The 20,520-nt window shown below is 43.5% G+C and overlaps 2 protein-coding genes across 2 annotated transcripts in view; both read right to left on the bottom strand.

Moving 5' to 3' along the window:
* The window catches only part of TOP3B (DNA topoisomerase III beta), a 297,002-nt gene that overhangs the window by 112,602 nt on the left and 163,880 nt on the right, over positions 1 to 20,520 (bottom strand). The gene's annotated exons all lie outside the window — the stretch shown is intronic.
* On the bottom strand, positions 1,009 to 19,932 carry UBE2L3 (ubiquitin conjugating enzyme E2 L3). Its single transcript, XM_061370793.1, has 4 exons — positions 19,798 to 19,932; positions 11,053 to 11,148; positions 7,031 to 7,217; positions 1,009 to 3,779 (listed from the first exon to the last, which is right to left on the bottom strand). Exons 1-4 carry the CDS (start codon positions 19,822 to 19,824, stop codon positions 3,625 to 3,627), a joined length of 465 nt encoding a protein of 154 aa, XP_061226777.1. The 5' UTR covers positions 19,825 to 19,932; the 3' UTR covers positions 1,009 to 3,624.

Here is a 20,520-nt window from a genome sequence, read left to right as displayed (position 1 = left end):
CGTTATTGGCTAAACGGTTTTCTTTTCTTTAAATAGTAAAAGAGTCAATATGATCATCATTCTTTCAAGTAAAAAATAAACTCAGGTCTTTTTCTACTGTAATGCTGCAAGAGGGTTTTGCTTTTAGTTATAGCTGAAGGGCAAAGTAAACCCACTCACCTGCTGCTGCGGCTGCTGGCAGGGTGCTGAGATGCCTTGTTCTGCTCATAATGGACCCATCTGACACCCCTGCAAAACAGCTGAGGAAGGCTTTGCTCTGTACAAAGAAAACAGCAGGGCTGCTTTAAAAATGTTTCCAGGTTCCTTCCTAAGTTATCATCACAGAATTAATTTGATACAAGTTTGGTTTTAACACCCCCTCTGGCAGCACCAAAGAGCCGAGTCTTCTGGCGTGACTCGATGGCTGAAGCCGGGCCCGTTGGTGTTCGACGTCGAAGTTCCTGCTCCGTGGTAAGAGGGAATGAAAAAACCCCGGGAGGGACCAGACCTGCTCGGAGCAGCCGCGGCCCCTGGCACAGCAAAGCCCGTGAGAGCCACCTAGTGACTGACGGTATTTTGCTATCGTGCAGGGATAAACCCCAGTTATTTAATACCAGAACCCAGCTTACGTTCTGTGACCGTGTTCTGATGGACATCTATTAACATTTAAGTGGCTCCAAACAATGGATGTGCTCTCATCACAGCCATCAGGACGTTACCCATGCCCTGAGCTCTGGTAGCTGAACACTGAAACATGACAGCAGACTTACCTCGGTTATGTTTTGCTAATTCCTTATTTTTAAATGAACAGCACTGAACCCAGAGTGTTCTTTTAAATGCAAGGGAGTTTTAAACAGAGAAACTAATAAAGAGCTACTAAAAGACTTTGAAATAGGGAACTTAAAATTGCCTAAAACGCACAGAGATAAAGGAGGAAGTTCCTCAGTGGTTCTAGAGCATCACTATACCAGAATACTTACAAAAAGTCTAAATCCCCCCTTTCTGAAAAGAAAACCATGCCACAAAGCCTTTGAGAGCAAATTTTTATTAGGGTAGCAGAATGGAATTGCAGGAAGCCTATACCAGTACTCCTGGGTGTAGTTTTACCAGCATGTTGTATTTTGGATATTAAACTGCACGTTTAGAATTCAGCATGGCTTAGGGAACCGGAGAGAACAAGAGCTTGATTTCCTGAGTTAACATAGGACTTCATACTGTGATTTACTTTCCTCAGACTTCAAGCATACAGCACAGTATCTGATCTGTCTTTTTCCAGAGGGCTGCCTACAAACAAAAGCCATCACTTGGGTTACACATCTCGTGGTTTAGAAAATGAACTATGCCGAACACACCCAGAGAACTGATGGCAGTATCTGTCTTCTATGTGACCTTTGCAGATGAAATCGGAATAGCTGGTGTAGCGCTGCTGTAGGCCTGCAGGGATGGACTGGAGCTCCTCGTGTTACACAGCCCTTCCAGCTCCCTTCAACGGCATCCGAGTTACACCGGTTCAGAGAAACGCAGTCTTTGACCTGAGAGGCTCACAACCAGAAAGTATGCGATTGAGTAGTAACGAGGGCAGCCAACTAGTGCTACAGTCTTGTTTTAAATAAAACCTCAAGGATGGCGAGTTTCCATGCCCACAGACATGATCAAACGGTACAGTGACTCACGTGATGCGGAAGTTACACACTTCAGCTTGACAGATAATTTGGCATTGTTTTATTATGAATCCGAGCGTGAATGAAACAAAATCAGTACCAACTTTCTGCAAATGAAGACACAGAGATGTGAAAATTTGGTAATGGACAGTGCTCTCACAAGCCGGAAAACACTCAGGAAATGCAGGTTTCCGTAAATAAGGTGAACGTGGTTTATTTACCTGCCAAAGAAACTGTCTAAGAACACTTAAAACATAAAATGTCTTAGCTCCCTAACTTAAAAAAAGTACTTTCAGAGGTGAGGTACTGGGCTGTCATTGTTTACACTAAATCGAAATGAAAGCCAGATGGGAGGGATGAATGAAGAAATAGCAAATATACAAGACATTAAAACCAAAAGAGACCTACTGCTTGACACACTAGTTGTGAAAGGTTGCAAAGGCAGAGGCTGCATTAAATCTGGATTTAGGAGTGCAGACAACCACCTGGGTACGAGGGATTTTCTAACTCAGCTTCCTGCATATCACAATGATATGTGCTCCCCGATCCCTGTGGATTTGTGGAGATTTGCTCAGTAACCTACCCAAGTTCAAGAGGCGGGAGGAAGCGGCAGTTTGACTGTATGGCAGTTTGACTGTAGCTACGGTCACGCTTTAGGCTGGGGAAGAAGTGGCGTAGGCAGAAAGCAACAGGCGCAGTAAAGGACGCGCAGTTCTGAGCAGACAGGGCTTCCCCCTTCAGCATGTGCAGGGGGCCCGGCAGGAGCAGGAACACAGCTCTGCCTGATGAGGTTAGAATGACAGAATGAGACCTGACACACTCATTACATCATCTAACCTGTGTGGTTTCACAACGCAGGAGCAGCAGCAGCGAAGTGCACTCCCTTACAGGTTAGTGCTCAGCCCTGCTCTCCTCCCATTCTCAGTCAGAGCTGTGCAGCAATTGGGCTGGCACATGGCACAAGCGCCATCCCATTAATACATGGATATTTGTTACGCATTCTGATGGAAAAGTGTTCCAAGATGGGCAGCAGTGCTGCCAGATTTAGTACCCGAATTCAAAATTAGCATCTCCAGATGACCAATTTTTAACTCAAAACACAGTTTAGCGCTTTGGTACCCCTTGGTCCCCAGTTTCTGAAACTCTTCTGAACTGGTTGGGCTGTTGTTCTGTGGGTGCGCGTCCCCAGCTGCTCTGCAGAGGTGTTAGGAACAGAAGTGAAAGAAGTTTGTAATCACATTCCACTACTCACTTGCTACAGAATATTTTTCCCCAAAGTTTTCCAAAAGCAGGACATGAGCCATATTTTAATTCAATGACGCACACAAAAACTTGGGTTTCCCCGTTTAATAAACATTTGGTGGTAACATCAGCCAGATTTACATAAGACCTGGACATTATTTCTGATTGGTTTTGTGGGATCTATTGGATTCTTATGTTACAAACTGAAGTTAAGGGGAACTTGCAGCAAGTCCCACAAAGCACAGTGCAACATTTGGAAGGAAAAGTAAACAAAACTGCCAAACACTCAATCATTTTCTGCCAGAACTGGGATATTCTTTTCTAAGACATCGGCTTGGGGAGGGGATAAAATCCAATGAAGAACTGAGTGAACTCAAGAGAGTGGGAACTGCAGAAAATATAAGTGACAGCTGCAACCTTTTCAATTTAAGGGCAGAATATAAGTCTAAGATATTTTTGATAAATTCTGACAAGAAAAAGAAAACAGCATACTTTAAAGTATATTGAAGCAGTGATTTTTAAACAAAGAAAGCAGAACTAGAACATCTTAAATTTTAATCCTTTCTTTACAGGTTACCTAGCCCACTTTTGATTAAGAAAACTGTAGAAAGTTAGTAACTGCCACAAGTTAACACCGAAAGGTGGCACTTGTCAATTTTCCATAGAGTCCTGCTTTACGGGGTGTCTCAAATGCACTGCTCCGATCTTCTATCATACGTTGCTGACACCAACTGTGTCAGGTTTAGTCCACTGGTCGCTTTTCACCATATTTCTTTGTAAACTCTTCAGCGTTCTTACAGAATTTTTTACGGTCCTTAGAGTATTCTTCAGCTAGGTCAGCCCGAAGGGGGTGCTCGGGCTGTGGATCATTCACCAGTGCTATGAGGGACTGGATTACTGTCAAAAGAAGTATAAACACCGTCAGGCCAAGATGGTTCATTTGGACAAACATCAAAGTGTAAGCAAAATTCCCCAGTGAGAAAAGAGCTTTAACTGCCTTTAAATACATCCCATAGACCTGGGTATGAATGAGCCATAGCAATGCGCCAAGACTTAGTTCAATGACTGTGAATGAACGCCAGAAAATCCTATTTGTAAACAAAACCTGAACGGAGACCAAAACACACTACAAACTATTTCCCATGTAACTGGCATCCCATCCAAAATACTATGGCTAAGGAAGAGCCTGTGTTTCATGGGCAAGTCCATCTAAAAGGGCTTGGGCGACGAGGGGATTTCCATCGTGAAGCATTTTTCCTATCACCTGTCACAGTAACACCACTGTAACCAGACTGCATCTGGAAACCATTTCTCAGCTTGCTTTATCTACAGTTCTTACTTACAGGGCACAACTCCTCCCTTTTTTCTGAACTGCCAAATGCATCCACTGGCAGAGATACCCTGGGCAAACCGATGGGTAAGAACTACAGGATGCTTTTCACCCCATGTGTACAGCCATTTCGTCAACATTCCCCATCACTTGCAAAGGAAATGTCACTCTTAAAGTAACTGAGCTGTACAGGACATTCAGGCAGTGAACCTCACACCACAGTGACATTTATTGCTACATTCTCCCCATATGCATTCTCCCAACCAGTTAAAGCCAGACAGGTCACAGTGGGCAGGGAGCTCTCATGTCCCTCCGCTAACAGGCACACGTGTAACTGGGCAAGTCTACAGAAAGTGGGGACACAGGAAATGCACCTGGCTGTACAACAGTATTAATAAGATAAGTTTGGGCTACCCAGAATAACACAAAGCAGCACCTCAAGAGTTTCCAAAGCAAGTGGAACAGAACTGTGCATCGCACGGTACAGCCAGATGCCTTCTCCTGAGCTCACCCAACAAACCAACCTCCCCAGCCACAGGGAGCTCCACAGTTCAGCTACACATCAGAGCCCATCGCTTGTTCTGAAGCTGCCACTGTGCAGTTTAACTGGATCCTCCCTACTTTTGCAGTGTCAGTTCCTACAATGCTGGTCACTCCAGTAGATGCCAGGATACCAGAGTGGCTTCTTTAAGAGCACTGATTTTTCTCATGCTCATATTCTTTTCCACCTTGATCTGACAGGAATGGGGAAGACACCCCAAAACAAACACTCAAAATCCAGAGAAGCACACCCATCACTATAGTGCTGAACAGGAACAGTTCTTACCACAAACCAGAGCTTAAACTGCATCCTATGGAATTTATAAATGATACTAGCTCACTTGGCAGGAACTCACCAGTCCTGGACATCTAACAACTGTCATCAAACTGATCATTACTTATGAAATTGGCATCAATACCACATGCAACAATCCCTTCTCACTGAGAAAAAACTCGCTAAAGCTCTATAGAGAAAGCGTTACTGTGTTAACACAAGATGTTGAGGAGCTTCCTCAATACCCAAAGCATTTTTAAATGATACCACCCCAAAGGTCTGTATTAATAGTAGGCATAAATTAATAGAAAGTACAGCAGTAAGATGCACGTTTAGCCCATGAAAGGCAAATCAGTGACTTACACTGAACCTGATCTCAACCTGTTCTTGACAACTGACTATCAAAACCAAACACTTCGATGCTGCACTGATCACCTTGCATTACTGGAGTTCATTTCTCATTGCAGAAGAGTTCAGGAGAAAAGGGAACAGGCATTTGAGCACGGCTGTAATAACATTGTTACAGGTTCATACAACCATGTAGTAACAACAGATGCTGACACTAAAACAACTTCTTGAAGAAAGAGTTAAAAGACAGATGGAAGACCAGAAAACAGCAGAAATTGAGAGATTTGCTGTATTTTGGTACCCAGGGTTTGTTCCAGATTCTGATTTTAGCACAGCTTTTATTCACTCAGTTAAAAAAGGAACTGCTCTTTCTCAGGGAGACACTGACTACTTCCTGCATGTGAACCACTGTTTCAGCAGTTCCACGACTAATGCCATTTGCATTTCAAGCTAGGCAGATGTATGGTTCCTTTACTTCACAAGAGATTAAACCAAGTGCCAAGGTGTTAACAGAAACCTGCTACACATGGCTTCCATTTCATGCCTCCCAAGGATCTTTGCCTTATATAATCAGGAATTAATCAACCACAAATGGTAAGATCCTCACTGACCTATTTTGCAGGTTCTTTTTGCTGCCCCTTTGGCTTTCCCCAACATTCAACTGCTTGGTCTTTACTGAAACAACCACAGGAATTTTCCTATTTTATCTTTGTAGCAAAATCACGCAAACTGTGAGTAGTTTTGTTAGCACACAGAAAAAAAGCAATCTTCTGTACAGCATGGCCTACTATCAGCAACCCGGTTCCAGTGAAAATAACCTTACAGAGGACTGAAAGAAGAAACCACCTCTTCCTACAGAGCAAAACACTTCTGTGTCACTGAAGCTCCTGCAATGAATGCTACTCATTTGAATTAGTGTTATTAAAAAATACACAGTTCAAGGATGTTTGCTCTTTCTAGAGGTAAAATAATAAATGCTTAGTATCAAACCAATCACTACCTGACCGAAACCATGAAGTTCTCACCCCAACTAAAGGGAAGCAACAACAGAAATAAATCCCAACTCCAACCCCACTCTCGGTCTGCCACAGAACCTGATGAAACTTTTTTCCTTGAAGTGTTTGAATTCCTATCCAAAGGCACTCGACACAGCAAACCTCACAGCAGTGATCTTTTAAGATCTAAAGGTTTATTTGTACTATGATATCAGGTTTTGTTTATGATTCCCTATGTATTTCAAACCTTGTGTTCAAATCACTGAGCCACAGGGCAGAGAGCTACACAAAGCCTTGAGGTTTAGGTCCTTAGGTATAGGAATGTCATGAACACCTCTGAACTATAAAGTTCCTGTTTAAATAACCCCTGTCAAAATCCCACGGGAGTTTTTAGGCACATCGAGCACACACCCGTGATAAACTCCTCAGTCATGAAGAGTGGTGTGGTTTCCCGCCGGAGGCAGTGCCACGCGTCAGCGTCATCACCTTACGTTCCAACAACAAAACGAGATTCCACAAGAGTTGCTCATAGCACCTGACTCATGACACAAATCTTATGACAATGAATATTCCATACAAGCGGTGACCAGATGACAAGCTTTACATTTAAACACAATACAAGGGTTTTGATACCCAGTTCTTTCTCCACATGGAGTCCTACCTTGGTCAGTTTTGGTTGCTGGCTTCCAGTTTTCAGCACTAATTACTGGCAGACAAACCTGCCCCTTTTCATCGATGTTAGGGTGATAGATCTTTGTTTTAAATGTAATCTTAGGAGGTTTGAATGGATATTCTGCTGGGAAGTTGATTTCAATTCTGAAGGCTCCTTTATCATACGGAGGATTGTCCTGCAACAGGAAGGCAAAATGTCAAGAATCTGGCATATTCTAATGGATACAATTAAGTAAAAGCATGCTCCAGACTTCTATCAATCAAATGACCTCTTCTAAAGGCACTTTTTTCCAACACATACTGCTGTATCTGTGTGTCAGGAAACATCAAAACCTGCTTGGTAAGAGAAAGACATGACAGCCTCTACCTCTGTGTTCACCCTGGAAAAACAGTTACCACTGTTCTGAAATCAGCTGACATTTCTACCTGTAAGAAAGCATCCAGTCCGATTTACTCCAAACTCAAAGTCCTATGTAATAGGTAGCTTCACTCCCAACTTTGTGTTCCAAAAAGCAGTGTAAACCCTTTGAGATACAAACAGGAAGCTGACAAGGAAAATTGCTCTCTCTAAACCTAGCTATTTTATGTGTCTCACAACACAGCAAAGCAATTTGATTTGTCAGATTTCCCTGTATGTTCTGAGAACATTTTTGTGCTGACTACACAGAAATGTGCTGAGTATTCAACAGCACTAAAGATAGATATTTACTGCGTCTGCTGATGAGAACATTCTGAATTTGTACGTGGTTTTAGCACCCACTCTTATCAGATCATTGTTGAAGAAGCATGATGAGAGAAACCTGAAGTAAGCCAAGCAGTGCTTCGTGCTGCAACAGAAAAAACAATGCCCAGAATCTCATTTAGAAAACCTGTGAGACTACTGATAGTGCTTCAGATGCTAACTGCAGAAGAAAAATAAACCATTGCTACATGTAAAGCTTATGAAAACACCATTCTGCACCAAAAACAGTAACTATGGCATGAAGCCTTTCCAAACACTCTGGGAACAAGAATCAAAGGATGAAAGTTTCCAGTTAGCGTGAAGTACAACCACACACATTCTTCATGAGCAACCAAACCACTCCCTGCAATCAAACCCACCCCAGGAGCTGAAAAAGGTTTACTAATACCTGGGGGGTGAAGAGTGTTCTATTGAAATACTGTTCAACAGAACACATTTAGTTTTAGTTTCATCCATATGGAGATGCCTGGCTGTGCGTTTCTAAGTACGGCAATGATTTCTGTGGTCAAGGAAAGGTAACTGGAGTGGCTTGAAAACCACTTTTTATCCAAGCAACCCTAAATGCTTTGGAAGTTTCACAAGTAAGTTGTGGTGGTAACAACCAAAGCAGTTAGTGCCCTCTTCCCCTGCAGCTCACTTGCTCTTGTCTTCATCACATGGTATAGTTTGTGAGGATGTTCACTGAACTGATATGGGAACTGACCTGGCTTAAAACTGTCCATTTTCTACTTGACTTTCAGTCAGAATAGTCCTTCACTATAACCCACCAATAAATTGAACAAAAAATGTATGTAAAGAGTTGCTCATGTTTTCAACAGACAAACCAGAATATGCAAGCAATCAAGTTCCAACTATTTGTTACATTTGTTTTGATGCTGACAAGGGAGAGAAGCAGAATCATAAACACCAAAACACAAGTGACAAACGTAACTAACACTCACTTGGAGTATTCTTAGTCTGCAAAACTTTGTCCATAGCAAGCAGCTTTGCTTGAGTGACATGAAACTCACAGTACACCAACTGTACCTGACAAGAACAAGGAGCCTGGGGCAGATAGACTTGTTCTGATGTTGAAATCAAACAGTGTACCTTTACCATGCACAGTACAAACTACATAAACTATCTTATTCTACAGAATAGGAAAAGGAGTTGACAAGCTGTCTTCAATTTGCTTCTCAACTGAGCAAACACCCTTAAGAACTAACGGTGGTTCAGAAGAACAAAGTATGTTGAGTACAAAACCTTTTAAAGCAGTATTGCTTGCAGTAATTCTGGATGAACACTGGTAAAAATACCAGCCTTTGCATCTCTCACACCTTCATTAAGCAGCTAATCAAAGTAATGCCTAGTTATAGTTAACAATTGATAACTGGTTAGTCCTGCTGAAGCAGGAGTGATAGATCTTTAAACACAGAGCAGGAACATTTTCTAAAATGGAAGCAGCATGTAAACCTTCAAAAGCAAAAACTAACCGATAACCAGCTTGTGCATTAGAGCTTGAAGCCATCAACTGCAGCACTGCAACAGCTACAAAATTACGCCAAGACTAAAGCATCTTCTACAGCATACCCTGAAAATAATGAACTATACTCTGAACACTTACAACACAACAATTAATTACTATAGGAATTGTAATTTCATGACAAACTCCCTCTTAACTTGAGCAATCATTAGTAAATTTAAGGCTATTTCCTCTGTAACAGGGCCTGTTACAGACCACAAGGCAGGTATGAAGCATGGTTTGCTGCATCTAAACACTTAGAATGTTGTGAACCTCTGCAAAACAAACAGTAGGTTTCTAGTGGGCAAAACCTGTTAAAATAGATGCTGTACATCACATATTGAGGATTTTAACAGGAATAAATATTTTGGTGTTTTGCTTTATCATTCACATTTACCAGTCTTATACTGCTTCACAGTTTTATCAGAGCAGCAAACTGTTACACATGAACCACAAATATCTGAGTGGCTTATTAAAGACCTGTCATATTTTAATGTCAAACCCTGCTTGCTTTATTTGCAAGAGTAGCCTCAGCCACTCCAAAGAACTCCTTCAGGAATACAAGTAAGCAGTAAACTAAAAGTGTTCTACAATATTTAAAGGCCTAGTTATTACCTCAGCCTGCATGACCTGAATTCAGGAATGGCCTCCAACTAACAAAGCAGCAGCACTGCTAAAAAGATGTCTCAAGGTCTTATAATACAAAACCAGATTGCCACTGGTTGTGGTTTCAGTGTGACCGCTCAGGCAGCTCCCAATGAAAAGCAGAACCAATGACCAGTAGTGGCACAGCCTCTACTGCTGCAGGCTTAGAAGTAGCTCCTGTAACAAAGGGAGCACGGGCCATGACAGCAGAAATTACAAGAGGTGAAAAACCAAGTGACTGTCAACCAATGAATTCAATATACCACATTCCCTGCTTTCCCCTCTCTAGTTGACTGATACAGCAGTTATCTACTTCTATCAAGCATCCTCTTACAAGACTACAGTGCTTTTAAAAACATGAATTGAGTTGTTGTGGCATTAATTAATGTCTAAATAAAGAGACTTCCTTTTAAAAGCTTGCTTCTGAAAACCTAAGGCCTTTCCTGGCATCAAACTTTTTCCAGGACTCAATTTTATCCTAGAAATGCAGCCAGTCGATTAAAAAAAATAAGGAGTAAACAAAATATTTCATATCTTTTTTTTTTTCAGATATTGTACTTCAAGCTTAATGTAATAAACCACGAACTTCATTTGCTCCCCGCTTCCAACAACCCTCCCAAGTAACCCAGTGCCAGCAGAGTCCACCGCTTGCCAGCTGTGGCCCCATATTGGACCAGGCCTACAGTAAGGAAGCATCCAAGTAGGTATTGACCACAGACCTTTCAATTACATATGGATTTTTCTTCAGGCTAGCTGCAAGGAACACCTCCTAACATTATCAGTCTGGGATAAAACCAAACACAGAAGACACTCAAATAAAAGGAGACAGGGAGATCACACAAGAGGTCTGAAAAGAGGCAAGAATGAAATCCAGGAGCATATTTCACTGCCCAGAGTATGTTTAAGATGCTGCTGAATAAACTTACACTGTATTTATGAACAACCAGCTTCTGCACAAGCCCACAGCTGTGAAAGCCAGGGTTTATAATAATCAAAGAGACTGTCAGGGTGCAAACATTATCTAACGGTCACCAGCAGTGCTACTGAGCTATGGATTTATGAGGTAGAAATGATCCTTGTTTTATTTTAAAGCTCATTGGAACAAGGAGTGATCTGTACTCACAGGAACAATAAGCCCTTGCCAGGTCAATAAATTCGCTTCATCAACCTGGATATTACGGAAGTTTTTCATTCCACATTTGCGGATTTCTTCAAGCTCCTGAAAAAACAAAGTGTAAGTTAGTGACAGTATTAAGAAAGATGCTCATGTTCACTTTTCAAAACACTCAGAGGCCAACGTGGGTTTCTTTAACATTAAGAAGTTTGAGGTTTCAGTGGTGCAGCCCACACAGACAAGAAATGAAATCGTGCACTGTGAGAACTAAAATATCTGAGTCAAGGGATTAAAAACCCACTTATGTGTGTGTGAGGAAAATACAACCCCACATTGTTATTAACATCATTACAGACACAACAAAGTAAAATGCATTTAAAGGTGTTTTTGTATCTCAAATGCAAACCTGTACCTTTGGTAACAGACTACTGATAACTGTGAGACATAAAGTGTATCTTAGGGCTATCTGAAGGAAAGCAGTGATTTGGAAGAATTATTTCATTACAGTTTTAAATACAGATAAAGCCACTGAACAGACTGATTATTTCACCTGAAAACTAACAAATTCCTGCATGAACTGCTTAAATTTATACAAACTCAGGAAAATATCAATCTAAGCCAAACTAGCCTTATTTAGACCAGTAACTTTAGAAATCACAGCCTTATCTCTTGTTTTGTACTATAACAGCATATAGTAAGATACCTGTCTTCGTAGCTGTTCACTCTTGAACAAGGTACGTTTCTGCTCCAGTCAAAGCACTTTTGATCAGTTGGCGATCCAGGTATCACCAAAACAAGTATTAAGACATTTTATAATTAAAATTATGTATAAGCCCTATTGTAGCAAACTCTTTGTGGGGTATTTCATGAGACCTAAAAAGAAACACCTCAAGGTTTCACTTCTCCCCACCCCCAAACAGCAACTGTAGCCCTTTGCTGTTGAATTCAGCAGTTCTCTCTTTAATTTAACTGAATTCAAATTCAGAAGTCCTCTACAGTTACATATAAAGCTCTCCTGGTGCTTTCAAAACTGAAGCACATGCCTGCATGTCCACATAGGCTAGGAAAAATGTTGCTTATACAGCAACACTGGAGCACTCTGCAGCACATAGCTCCTCACTGGGCACTAGTGCGTTTGCAGAACTGAGCTGTATCACTGATAAAACACCAACTACAGCAAAGCCACTGTGCCCTGAAAACAAAGAAAGATCAGTTTTTCTGCTATGAGTGCTCTACTGCCCAGGTTTTTTTCCTAAACCAGCTCTATGTTCATCAAACCTTTCTGCATCCGACTGGCAGAGATTTAATACTTGCAGTAATCTCTTGCATAAACTTAGCATCACCATAAAAACCCAAAGGGAAAATGAGATTTCCAAATGCACATACAAAAACGCAACAAACCCCGCATGACAGCCACGCATCAGATGAACATTTACATTCCCACCCACTGCACCCATGAAAGCAAGAGCATACTGAGAACACTGACGGTTAAACTCAAGAGTCTTGGGTGCTGAATGGATGCCCAACACAATCTTCATCACACTGCACCCAACTATTTAGTCTAGGCCTCTGGACTAATCCCCAGATTCCACTGCTGTTAGATTTATGCAACATCACACACAGTTTGGGTGGTTTGTTTTGGGGTTGTTTTTTTTTTTTAGAAAAGGATAAGAGGATTATCCTATTTCCTTACAGCAGGAAAACGTATTAAACCCACCCAATAATCCCATGAAGCACATTTACAGGGATACAGAGCAACCCAAAACACTCAAAAGAAAATAACCTTTATTATCACAGCTATAGGAGATCCTCTCTGCCCACTGAAACTGCAAATCCAGCCTCATGGTAGTGCTGAGTGCTCAGAGCAGCAGCTGAGGCAGCATCTGACTGAACCACACCATCTCTCCCATCAGGGTCAGGACACTAACTCAGTTGTGAGCAGTTCACTTCCTACACATACAGAACTGTGAAGTCCTGGCAAAACACTACTCCACAATATGTAGAAGGGATAAATCCCACTCCACACTACATGTAATGTACAAACACTGGGAACAAAAGAAGCTAATTAACCACTAGGTATTTAAGCATAAATAAACATGCATCCCAAGTACCTTCACTCTAAAACAAGGAAAGAAAAATGGGTTTGGACAATTTTCTAGTTACTACATTAAAACCATTATACCCAGGACAGAAATGTCCCCCACAATGTCCCAGTGGGAGTGCAGCTTGCATGAAGAACAAGTTCAGATGATAGCATTAACACTGCTTCTGGCCCAGAGAACTACTGCCCAGACACAGAAAGAGGGAATACTGTGATTCCACAATTCAAGTGTGCTACTAAGCTAATAGAACAAACTAGAAAAGCATGGCTTCACATTACAGGAGAACTGAACACCTGATTTCATAACCAGATTCAGGTTAAAAAAACTGGATGCAGAATTAAGAAATGCAAGAATCCAGCACAGAGATCATTCTGAACTGTGAAACTCTGTGTGAAATTAAAGAAAAGTTTAAAACAAATATGAAAATTGCTCCTCATTTTCCCTCAAGTCCATCACATGAGAGAGGGAAATAAACAGTCTACAGGACACTAAAGAACTAGCTGAAAACAATTCAGGACATCTTCCTCTTTAAACTGACCTATGAAGCCTTTGCAGGAATTCACTTTCAGAATCAAGAAAGTGCTAAATTACTTCAGTGTATCAGGCCTATATCCTGTGCTGCTGCTGCCTTGGGTCCAACGCAGGAATAGATGGGAATAAATGAGGCAATTCTTTTCCTCCCACACAGGCAGGACTGCAAAGAGAATCAAACCTACCTTGGCAGAGGACTTGCCTGAACTCAGTGCTTAAGACAGATTCCAATTCATTTATAGGAGAAATCAGTTATACCCAAAGTGTTTAAGATTTCATGTCACTCCCAACTAACCAATTCCACATCAGACTTGCTTACAAATAGCTTGGTTTTCATTCCACTGTCGCCACAAACACAATGCAATATTATACTTGTAATTCATGCTTTTAAAGGTCTTATATCTAGTGCTCCATGAGATTCACCACTCACAATTTAAGTGTGCGAGGGGAGGTGTTTTGTTTTTTTATTCTAGCGAGTATCAAACCCCACAGGAAAGCTCAAACTGCCCCAGAGCTCCAGAGGCAGACACATCTACAGTATAAATGTACTGCTAAAAAGGTGAATGAGCTACTAAATACTTTCAAACAGCACAGATTAAAAGCGGACACTGCATTTAACATGGGCTTGAACAAGTCCAAAGGGACAAAAATTACTTTATGTGGTAAAAGGATACAGTCCAGATATTTAGCTCAAAATAATACTTAAGAGTCTAGGCAGACAGTAAATAGATTAATTCCTTTTCTTGTCCTCCACCCCTTCATTTCATCAAGTAACATAATTAAAGGAGCAAGTGAGGAGCGTAACTAAAGGTTGAAGGACTGCAATGAGGGCTTCAGTCAGCCTTCATGCCCACTGTTATCAACCTTGCACGTGACCTTGCGGCACTGGGCTTCCCCATTTGTGAAACAGAAAAGCCTTATTGCACAGGCTCTCGAGAGGGGCTGTTTGCAGTTTGGCTGTATTCAGTGTTACACAGCACACGAAATGGAGAAAATGTTTCAGAGCTGGTGCCTGATCTCCAAGTATAACGCTGAAGGTGGTCATAAAAGCATGCACTACCTCTCATACAATAAGGATTTAAAACTTTGATTTTCAATATTGTGTAATTGTTATGTGCTGTTCAGAACAAAATTCTGGTTTTGAAATTGAAAATTAAAGTTACATCAGCTTAAAATGCAGCTGAGTCATTTAAAACCCTGCAATTGTTTTGGCCATCCATCTTTCAACTGTTGGGACTTCTCTTAACAAACCAAGCCAGATAGGAAAATGCAGACAAGCAGTTGTAGGAGTGCAATCCAGGAATATGGGAATACGCCTAAGAGCTCACACTGACTTCAGTAAGCTCTACATCAAGCCCAAAATGCTCTTAAATGCCAAAGAAAACCAAGTCTCCTGAAATACCTCTAAAACATGACTCTCTACTGTTTACAATTTGTGTTTCCCTATTTATAAATATGCTCTCTAAAAGCAGCCTGACAAAGATAAACAGGCTCCACAACACTGATAAGGCACAGTTTTACTTTCTGAACCTCATACAGAGAAGTGTTAAAACACCTTAAAACAAAACATGACTTTATCAAAACAAAGCCACAAAACCACCCAAAACCCAAACCAAATTCTGGTTCTTACAAGAACTATCACCAAGTTACCTCTGCAGCATTACAACCCTGCATGTTCTTCTGTTTACTGAGTAATTCTGCTTTTTGGAAAGGCGTTTTCATTTGATTAAAAATCCTTTTGTCAATTCTCAGTTTCAAAAAGGGAAAACGAATCAGAATTCTCATGTCTGCATCAGAGCAATCGCACAGTGCTCAAAGGCACATTTCCCTCGTTACGGAGAAATGGTGCTGGAGCCAATTTAGAATTGTTTTTCAAATACCAAAGTTGTTGAAAGCCCCTTTCTTTGGGAGGGCTACGGTGTGCCCCAGCTCCCAGCATACTGGAGATCACAGGCCATCCACAGCAGGTACCTGGGTGTGGCCTCGTGTACCTGGCTTTTGTCACAGAGTTCACCAGTTGCATAAATGTCTGACTGCAATCGTGGAAGCGGAATGAACACAGTAAGATTAAAACAATCGCCAGTACACCTCACTACGCATCTGAAGAGTTATTTACACTTCAAATCCATTTCCAATTTCTAATACCAAAGATACTGCGGAATGAACACAGTAAGATTAAAACAATCGCCAGTACACCTCACTACGCATCTGAAGAGTTATTTACACTTCAAATCCATTTCCAATTTCTAATACCAGATACTGCGGAATGAACACAGTAAGATTAAAACAATCGCCAGTACACCTCACTACGCATATGAAGAGTTATTTACACTTCAAATCCGTTTTCAATTTCTAATACCAAAGATACTTTTTAACAACTAAAACCAGGAAAACAAAAGTGTGGACTTTAGACACCTCAGCTCGATCACATCACACATCAACACGGAAGGGAGCAGCTCCACACATGGGACAGGCCAGCCTCCTCCAAACACAACCGTTGAAGGTGCATCTCAGTACCACACACTAGTACACCATCAAACAAGTACTCCAACTATCTAGGACCAAAATAGCCTTCCCTTCACAACTACCCACTACCTCTCCACATAGTTTTTGGCTACGGATCTCAGCTGGAGAACGGCTTGTTTTACATTAGCGGGTGGCAACTGTGAAAAGCATTTCACTGAAATCTCTGGCATGTCTCTTGGAGATCTATGCTCCCAATCATACATGTTTGGAGACAGTCTGCTTTTCATGAGAAAGGGTCATGAAGCAAAGGAGCTCCCTTCAAAGAAGCAGCCTTAGATCCTTCCCTAAATATAATTACTCTACACTGGTCTGTTTTTACCCTGAGAGATCATCCATAACATATCCCTGACAAAGACTGCTTTATTCCCACCTCTCACATTTCACGAGGAGTCAAGATCTGACAACTGTGGCTCTTTGAAGAGGTGTAATGGTGGCTCACAGATCAAAACTCCACCTCAGATGTCACTGGAATATGATTCATTAGCTATGTTTATTGCACATTTCGCTAACCTAGGAGCGCTCCTGGGAAGGGCACACCTCCACTGATTTCTGTGAATCAGCACAGAGAACTTCAGTTAGCCTATTTGACGGTAAAAAGCTGTGCAAAAATAGGCCGTAAATAAGGTATTTGGCCTAGGAAAGGTAATTTGCTCAAACAGACCCTGAGATAACAGAACAATCTTATTCTTGTTATAACTTGACTTTATGTTTAAAAGTGAACTGTACAAGTACAATGGCAAAATTGCGCTGCTTCTTTCACAAGGAGGCTTGCAAACTGCAGATACAAAGGCTTTCACAAGCTGAAAAGGACTCCCATTTCCACCTGGAAGAGGAAAGCTATACTCATAGTCCCAGTTTTCTACAGGCAGACAGCGTGTTATTATGAACTCACTACATGCAGTCTCTCTGAGGCACTGTGATTAACACCAATAGGTACGATGCATGACACGAGCCCAGGAAAAATGCAGTGCTTCAAAATGTTAGCAATACCTGAAGGAAATGGTAATTGTTTTATTTTATGTGACCTATAAAAGGGTCAAAGTTTGTTCTCACTTACTGAAGACTAACTTGATATTTAGCTCAATGAGAAGACAGTTAATGCTTATCCTAAATTAAACATAATTGAGTGGCACACTGAAAACTTGTTTCCTTTAGTTATAAACACTTACTCTACAGCCCTGAGAAAGACACACCACAGACTCTTCTGTAGTGCAAAACACCACCGTGAAAGACTTTTTTAAAGCAGGTCTCTGCATTTGGAACTTACTGAGTTGATACACATGCGAGTCTGGACCTTTGAAACATCACACTGCAGCAACCCAGATTACATCATCTGTACAAGAGCTCTACCTTGTTCCTACCGAGATGAATGGCAAAACTCAAAGCCGTTTGGGCTGTGACTTGATTCTCCAAAAGGCAGGAAGGTGGCTGCTTACTGAATAGCCTTTACAAGCCATGGGATGCAGCACCCCACAGCTCTTGAACTGGCACAAAACACACACACGCAACCCACAAACGTCAGGCAATAAAAACGAAAGTAAAAAAGTAAGAGGGAAGCAACTGATGCCTCCTTCCTTCCTACACCCCTCCCTCCGAGCAGCAACTGCCACACTGCTTTCCAAAAAAGAAGGAGGTCACGCTGTCAAAATCCATTTTTACAGCATTTCAGTGGCAGATTAAGCACTAACTAGCACTTCAGAAGGGCACTGGAACTGAACTGAGGAGCAGGACTGAACAGCAAGAGGCTCTGCAGATACTGAGAACAATTTTTCTTAACTTTAATGTCAAGATTTTAATGTTCTAGTTTAAATTTCAAAAGAAGGAATGATTGGAAATACGTGTTTCCCCTACCAGAACAATAATGATGTGCTTTTGGAGAATTAACACTTCGGTTCAAAACAGGCAGAAAAGCTGGCTTGCAAGCATGCAGAATTACATGGTTGTTTACTATCAGAAACTAAGGGAAACCTCATTTCAATATAAAGCAACAGACACGCTGATGACAAAACTAAAGCTGTGACAATACACAGCTATCAAAAACGAAATACAAAAATGAATGCCCTCTCATCAAGATCCTTCAGGACAATTAAATTGTTACTAATTTAATATATATGAATGACTGCACACAATGTATCCACCATGTGATGTTTGATCACTCCATAGCACATTTTAAACAACAGAACTAGCTCTGTGAAAGCACTGCTATTTGTGTCTTCAAAAATAACCAGGCTGCAATGGTTAATTATGTACCTGCACAATGAAGGAAACACAACTTCAACCATTCTACACATCCCAGCCCCACCAGGGCTCCACGTTCTCAAAGCCAGCTGCAAAACTGATAATAAAATACTAAATTAAACAGAACTGCCCCTGTATCTGTCAGGTCCTAACGCAGGGGGACACCGCACCCCAGAGGGACAGGGGCTTTAGTACGGCTAAAACATCACCCCACAGTTGCAGGGTCTTCCCCCTACGTTTCACAGGGCCAGCCTGTGAAGTTCATTGATTTACGCTACAGGCACTTCGCATGCAAATACTGTAGGGCATTGCCACAGCACTTTACAGATGACTAAATTTAATACCACTGTGTATGCACGTCCGAGGCAAACCCCACTGCACGCAGTTTGTGATGTTAACTGGCAATTATACACAACACATAGAATAAACTCGCATGCTTTGGGGTCAATGGTCACCATTTTCTAAAAGTATGTACTCCTCAAGCTAAATGAGGAGAAACACAAATCCAAGGCGTATTTCACAACAAACTAAACGTGCTCCCGGTTAAAACCCAGCTGAGGCCGCGTTTACATTTACAAGTATCATCCGCACTTCCGAGAAACACAGCGAAAACAGAAACTGTACCGCGTCCGCAGTGAATGAGGAAACTTCTGAACCCAGGTCCACGTCTCAGCGCGATAAACCTCTTACTCATACAAGGAAGAGGTCACCCTCCCATACAGCGAAAACGAAATTATCTCACCCCCGAGCGCCCGGGGAAGGTTCCTCAGCAAGGGGGGAGCGGGGCAGGGGCGAACCCCCTCCCGCAGGGCGGGAGCACAGGGCGCTGCCCCGCGCCCGGCCGAGCCCTCCCGCGGGCAGTGCCGGGGACCGTGCCGCGGATGCGGCACCACCGCCGGCGGGGCGACCCCTCACACCGCCCCGGGCAGCGCCCCGGCCCCGGGCGGGGGGCGAGGCGTCCCGGCAGCGCCGTTTCCTTCCCCCCCGGCCCTTCCTCTTTGCTTAGTCACCGCAGGAGCCCCCCGAGGGAGGGGGACGGGGCGGCCCGCTGCGGCCCGCGGCAGCCACTGAGTGCCCCCACCCAACGCCGGGGGGCGGCGGGGGGCCGCGGAGCGCTGCTAGACCACCGGGCGGCGGCGGGAGAGACAGCGCGGCCCCTCACGGCCGCGGCCTAGGAGCCGGCTGCTCCCGTTCCGGTCGCTCCAGCCCGGGGTGCCACCGAGGGGACGGGAGGAGGCCGCCCCGCCGGGACACGGCAAGGAACAGTGCCCCCCGCACCCGGAGGGGCACCGGGGCGGAGAAGTGTGCCCGCTGCCGCCCGCCCGCCGGCCCTGCCCGGCGCGGCGCTGGCTGTTACCTTCATCAGCCTCCTGCTGGCCGCCATCTTGGCTCTGCTGCTGCCGCCCCACAATGCATGGCGGCGGCGGGCCGGGCGCTACAGCCCTGCGCTTCCTGGGGCGGCGGCGGGGGCGGGCTGGCGGGGCTGTGCTCCCCGCGGGCCGCGCCGGTCACCGCCCCGCACCGGCGGCCGCAGCGCTGCCACAGAACCGGGCCGGGGAGCGCCGCGGCTGTGCGGGAGCGCGGCTCCGTCCCGCGGGCAGAGGAGCGCGCCCGGCCGGAGCCCGCCTGCAGCCTCCCGGGCCGGGTCTCCTGCGGCAGCCGCTCGCTAGAGGCCGGCTGCCCGCCTTCCTCCAGCACTCGGTGATGTCTTTTGTCCCAGTGCAGTTTTAATCCTAGCCCAACGCTTTAACGTGCTGGCGTGGCTTGTTTTATTTACTGGGCATCACCCCAAATTCAGTGTCATTGTGAGGAAAAGGACACCGAGCTGTAGTTGCAGGTTTTATCAAGTAACACACAAGCGTTATTGCTTAGCTTCTTAAAACACCCCGAAGAAGAGGGGGGAGAGTTTCCATAAGAGGCACCTGATCCACAGAAAACACCCCGGGTACATCCCTGCCCTTAGCACGGCCGGTTCAGCCCAGCCTCACCCCGGCACTTCCAGCCCGCTGTGCCCTGCTGCAATCTCCTTGAGGAAAGCAAGCTGTGGAAGAGGACATACTGTCACTGTCAGTGTTAATCA

This window comes from Neopsephotus bourkii, unplaced genomic scaffold (assembly GCF_033783945.1).
Source record: "Neopsephotus bourkii isolate Nb327-2 ecotype Australia unplaced genomic scaffold, CSIRO-AGI_Nbou_v1 NB_1542, whole genome shotgun sequence".
In the NCBI taxonomy this organism is placed as follows: domain Eukaryota; kingdom Metazoa; phylum Chordata; class Aves; order Psittaciformes; family Psittacidae; genus Neopsephotus; species Neopsephotus bourkii.
This window is presented reverse-complemented; position numbering and strand designations above follow the sequence as displayed.

What these genes read in the sequence shown, in the direction of transcription:
- UBE2L3 (XM_061370793.1), bottom strand. Translation starts at nt 19,824, where the DNA reads ATGGCGGCCAGCAGGAGGCTGATGAAG. An exon ending in CCAGCAGGAGGCTGATGAAG is followed by an intron (nt 11,149 to 19,797) that starts GTAACAGCCAGC and finishes TTGTTTTTTCAG; the next exon opens with GAGCTTGAAGAAATCCGCAA. An exon ending in AGCAACCAAAACTGACCAAG is followed by an intron (nt 3,780 to 7,030) that starts GTAGGACTCCAT and finishes TTCTTTTGACAG; the next exon opens with TAATCCAGTCCCTCATAGCA.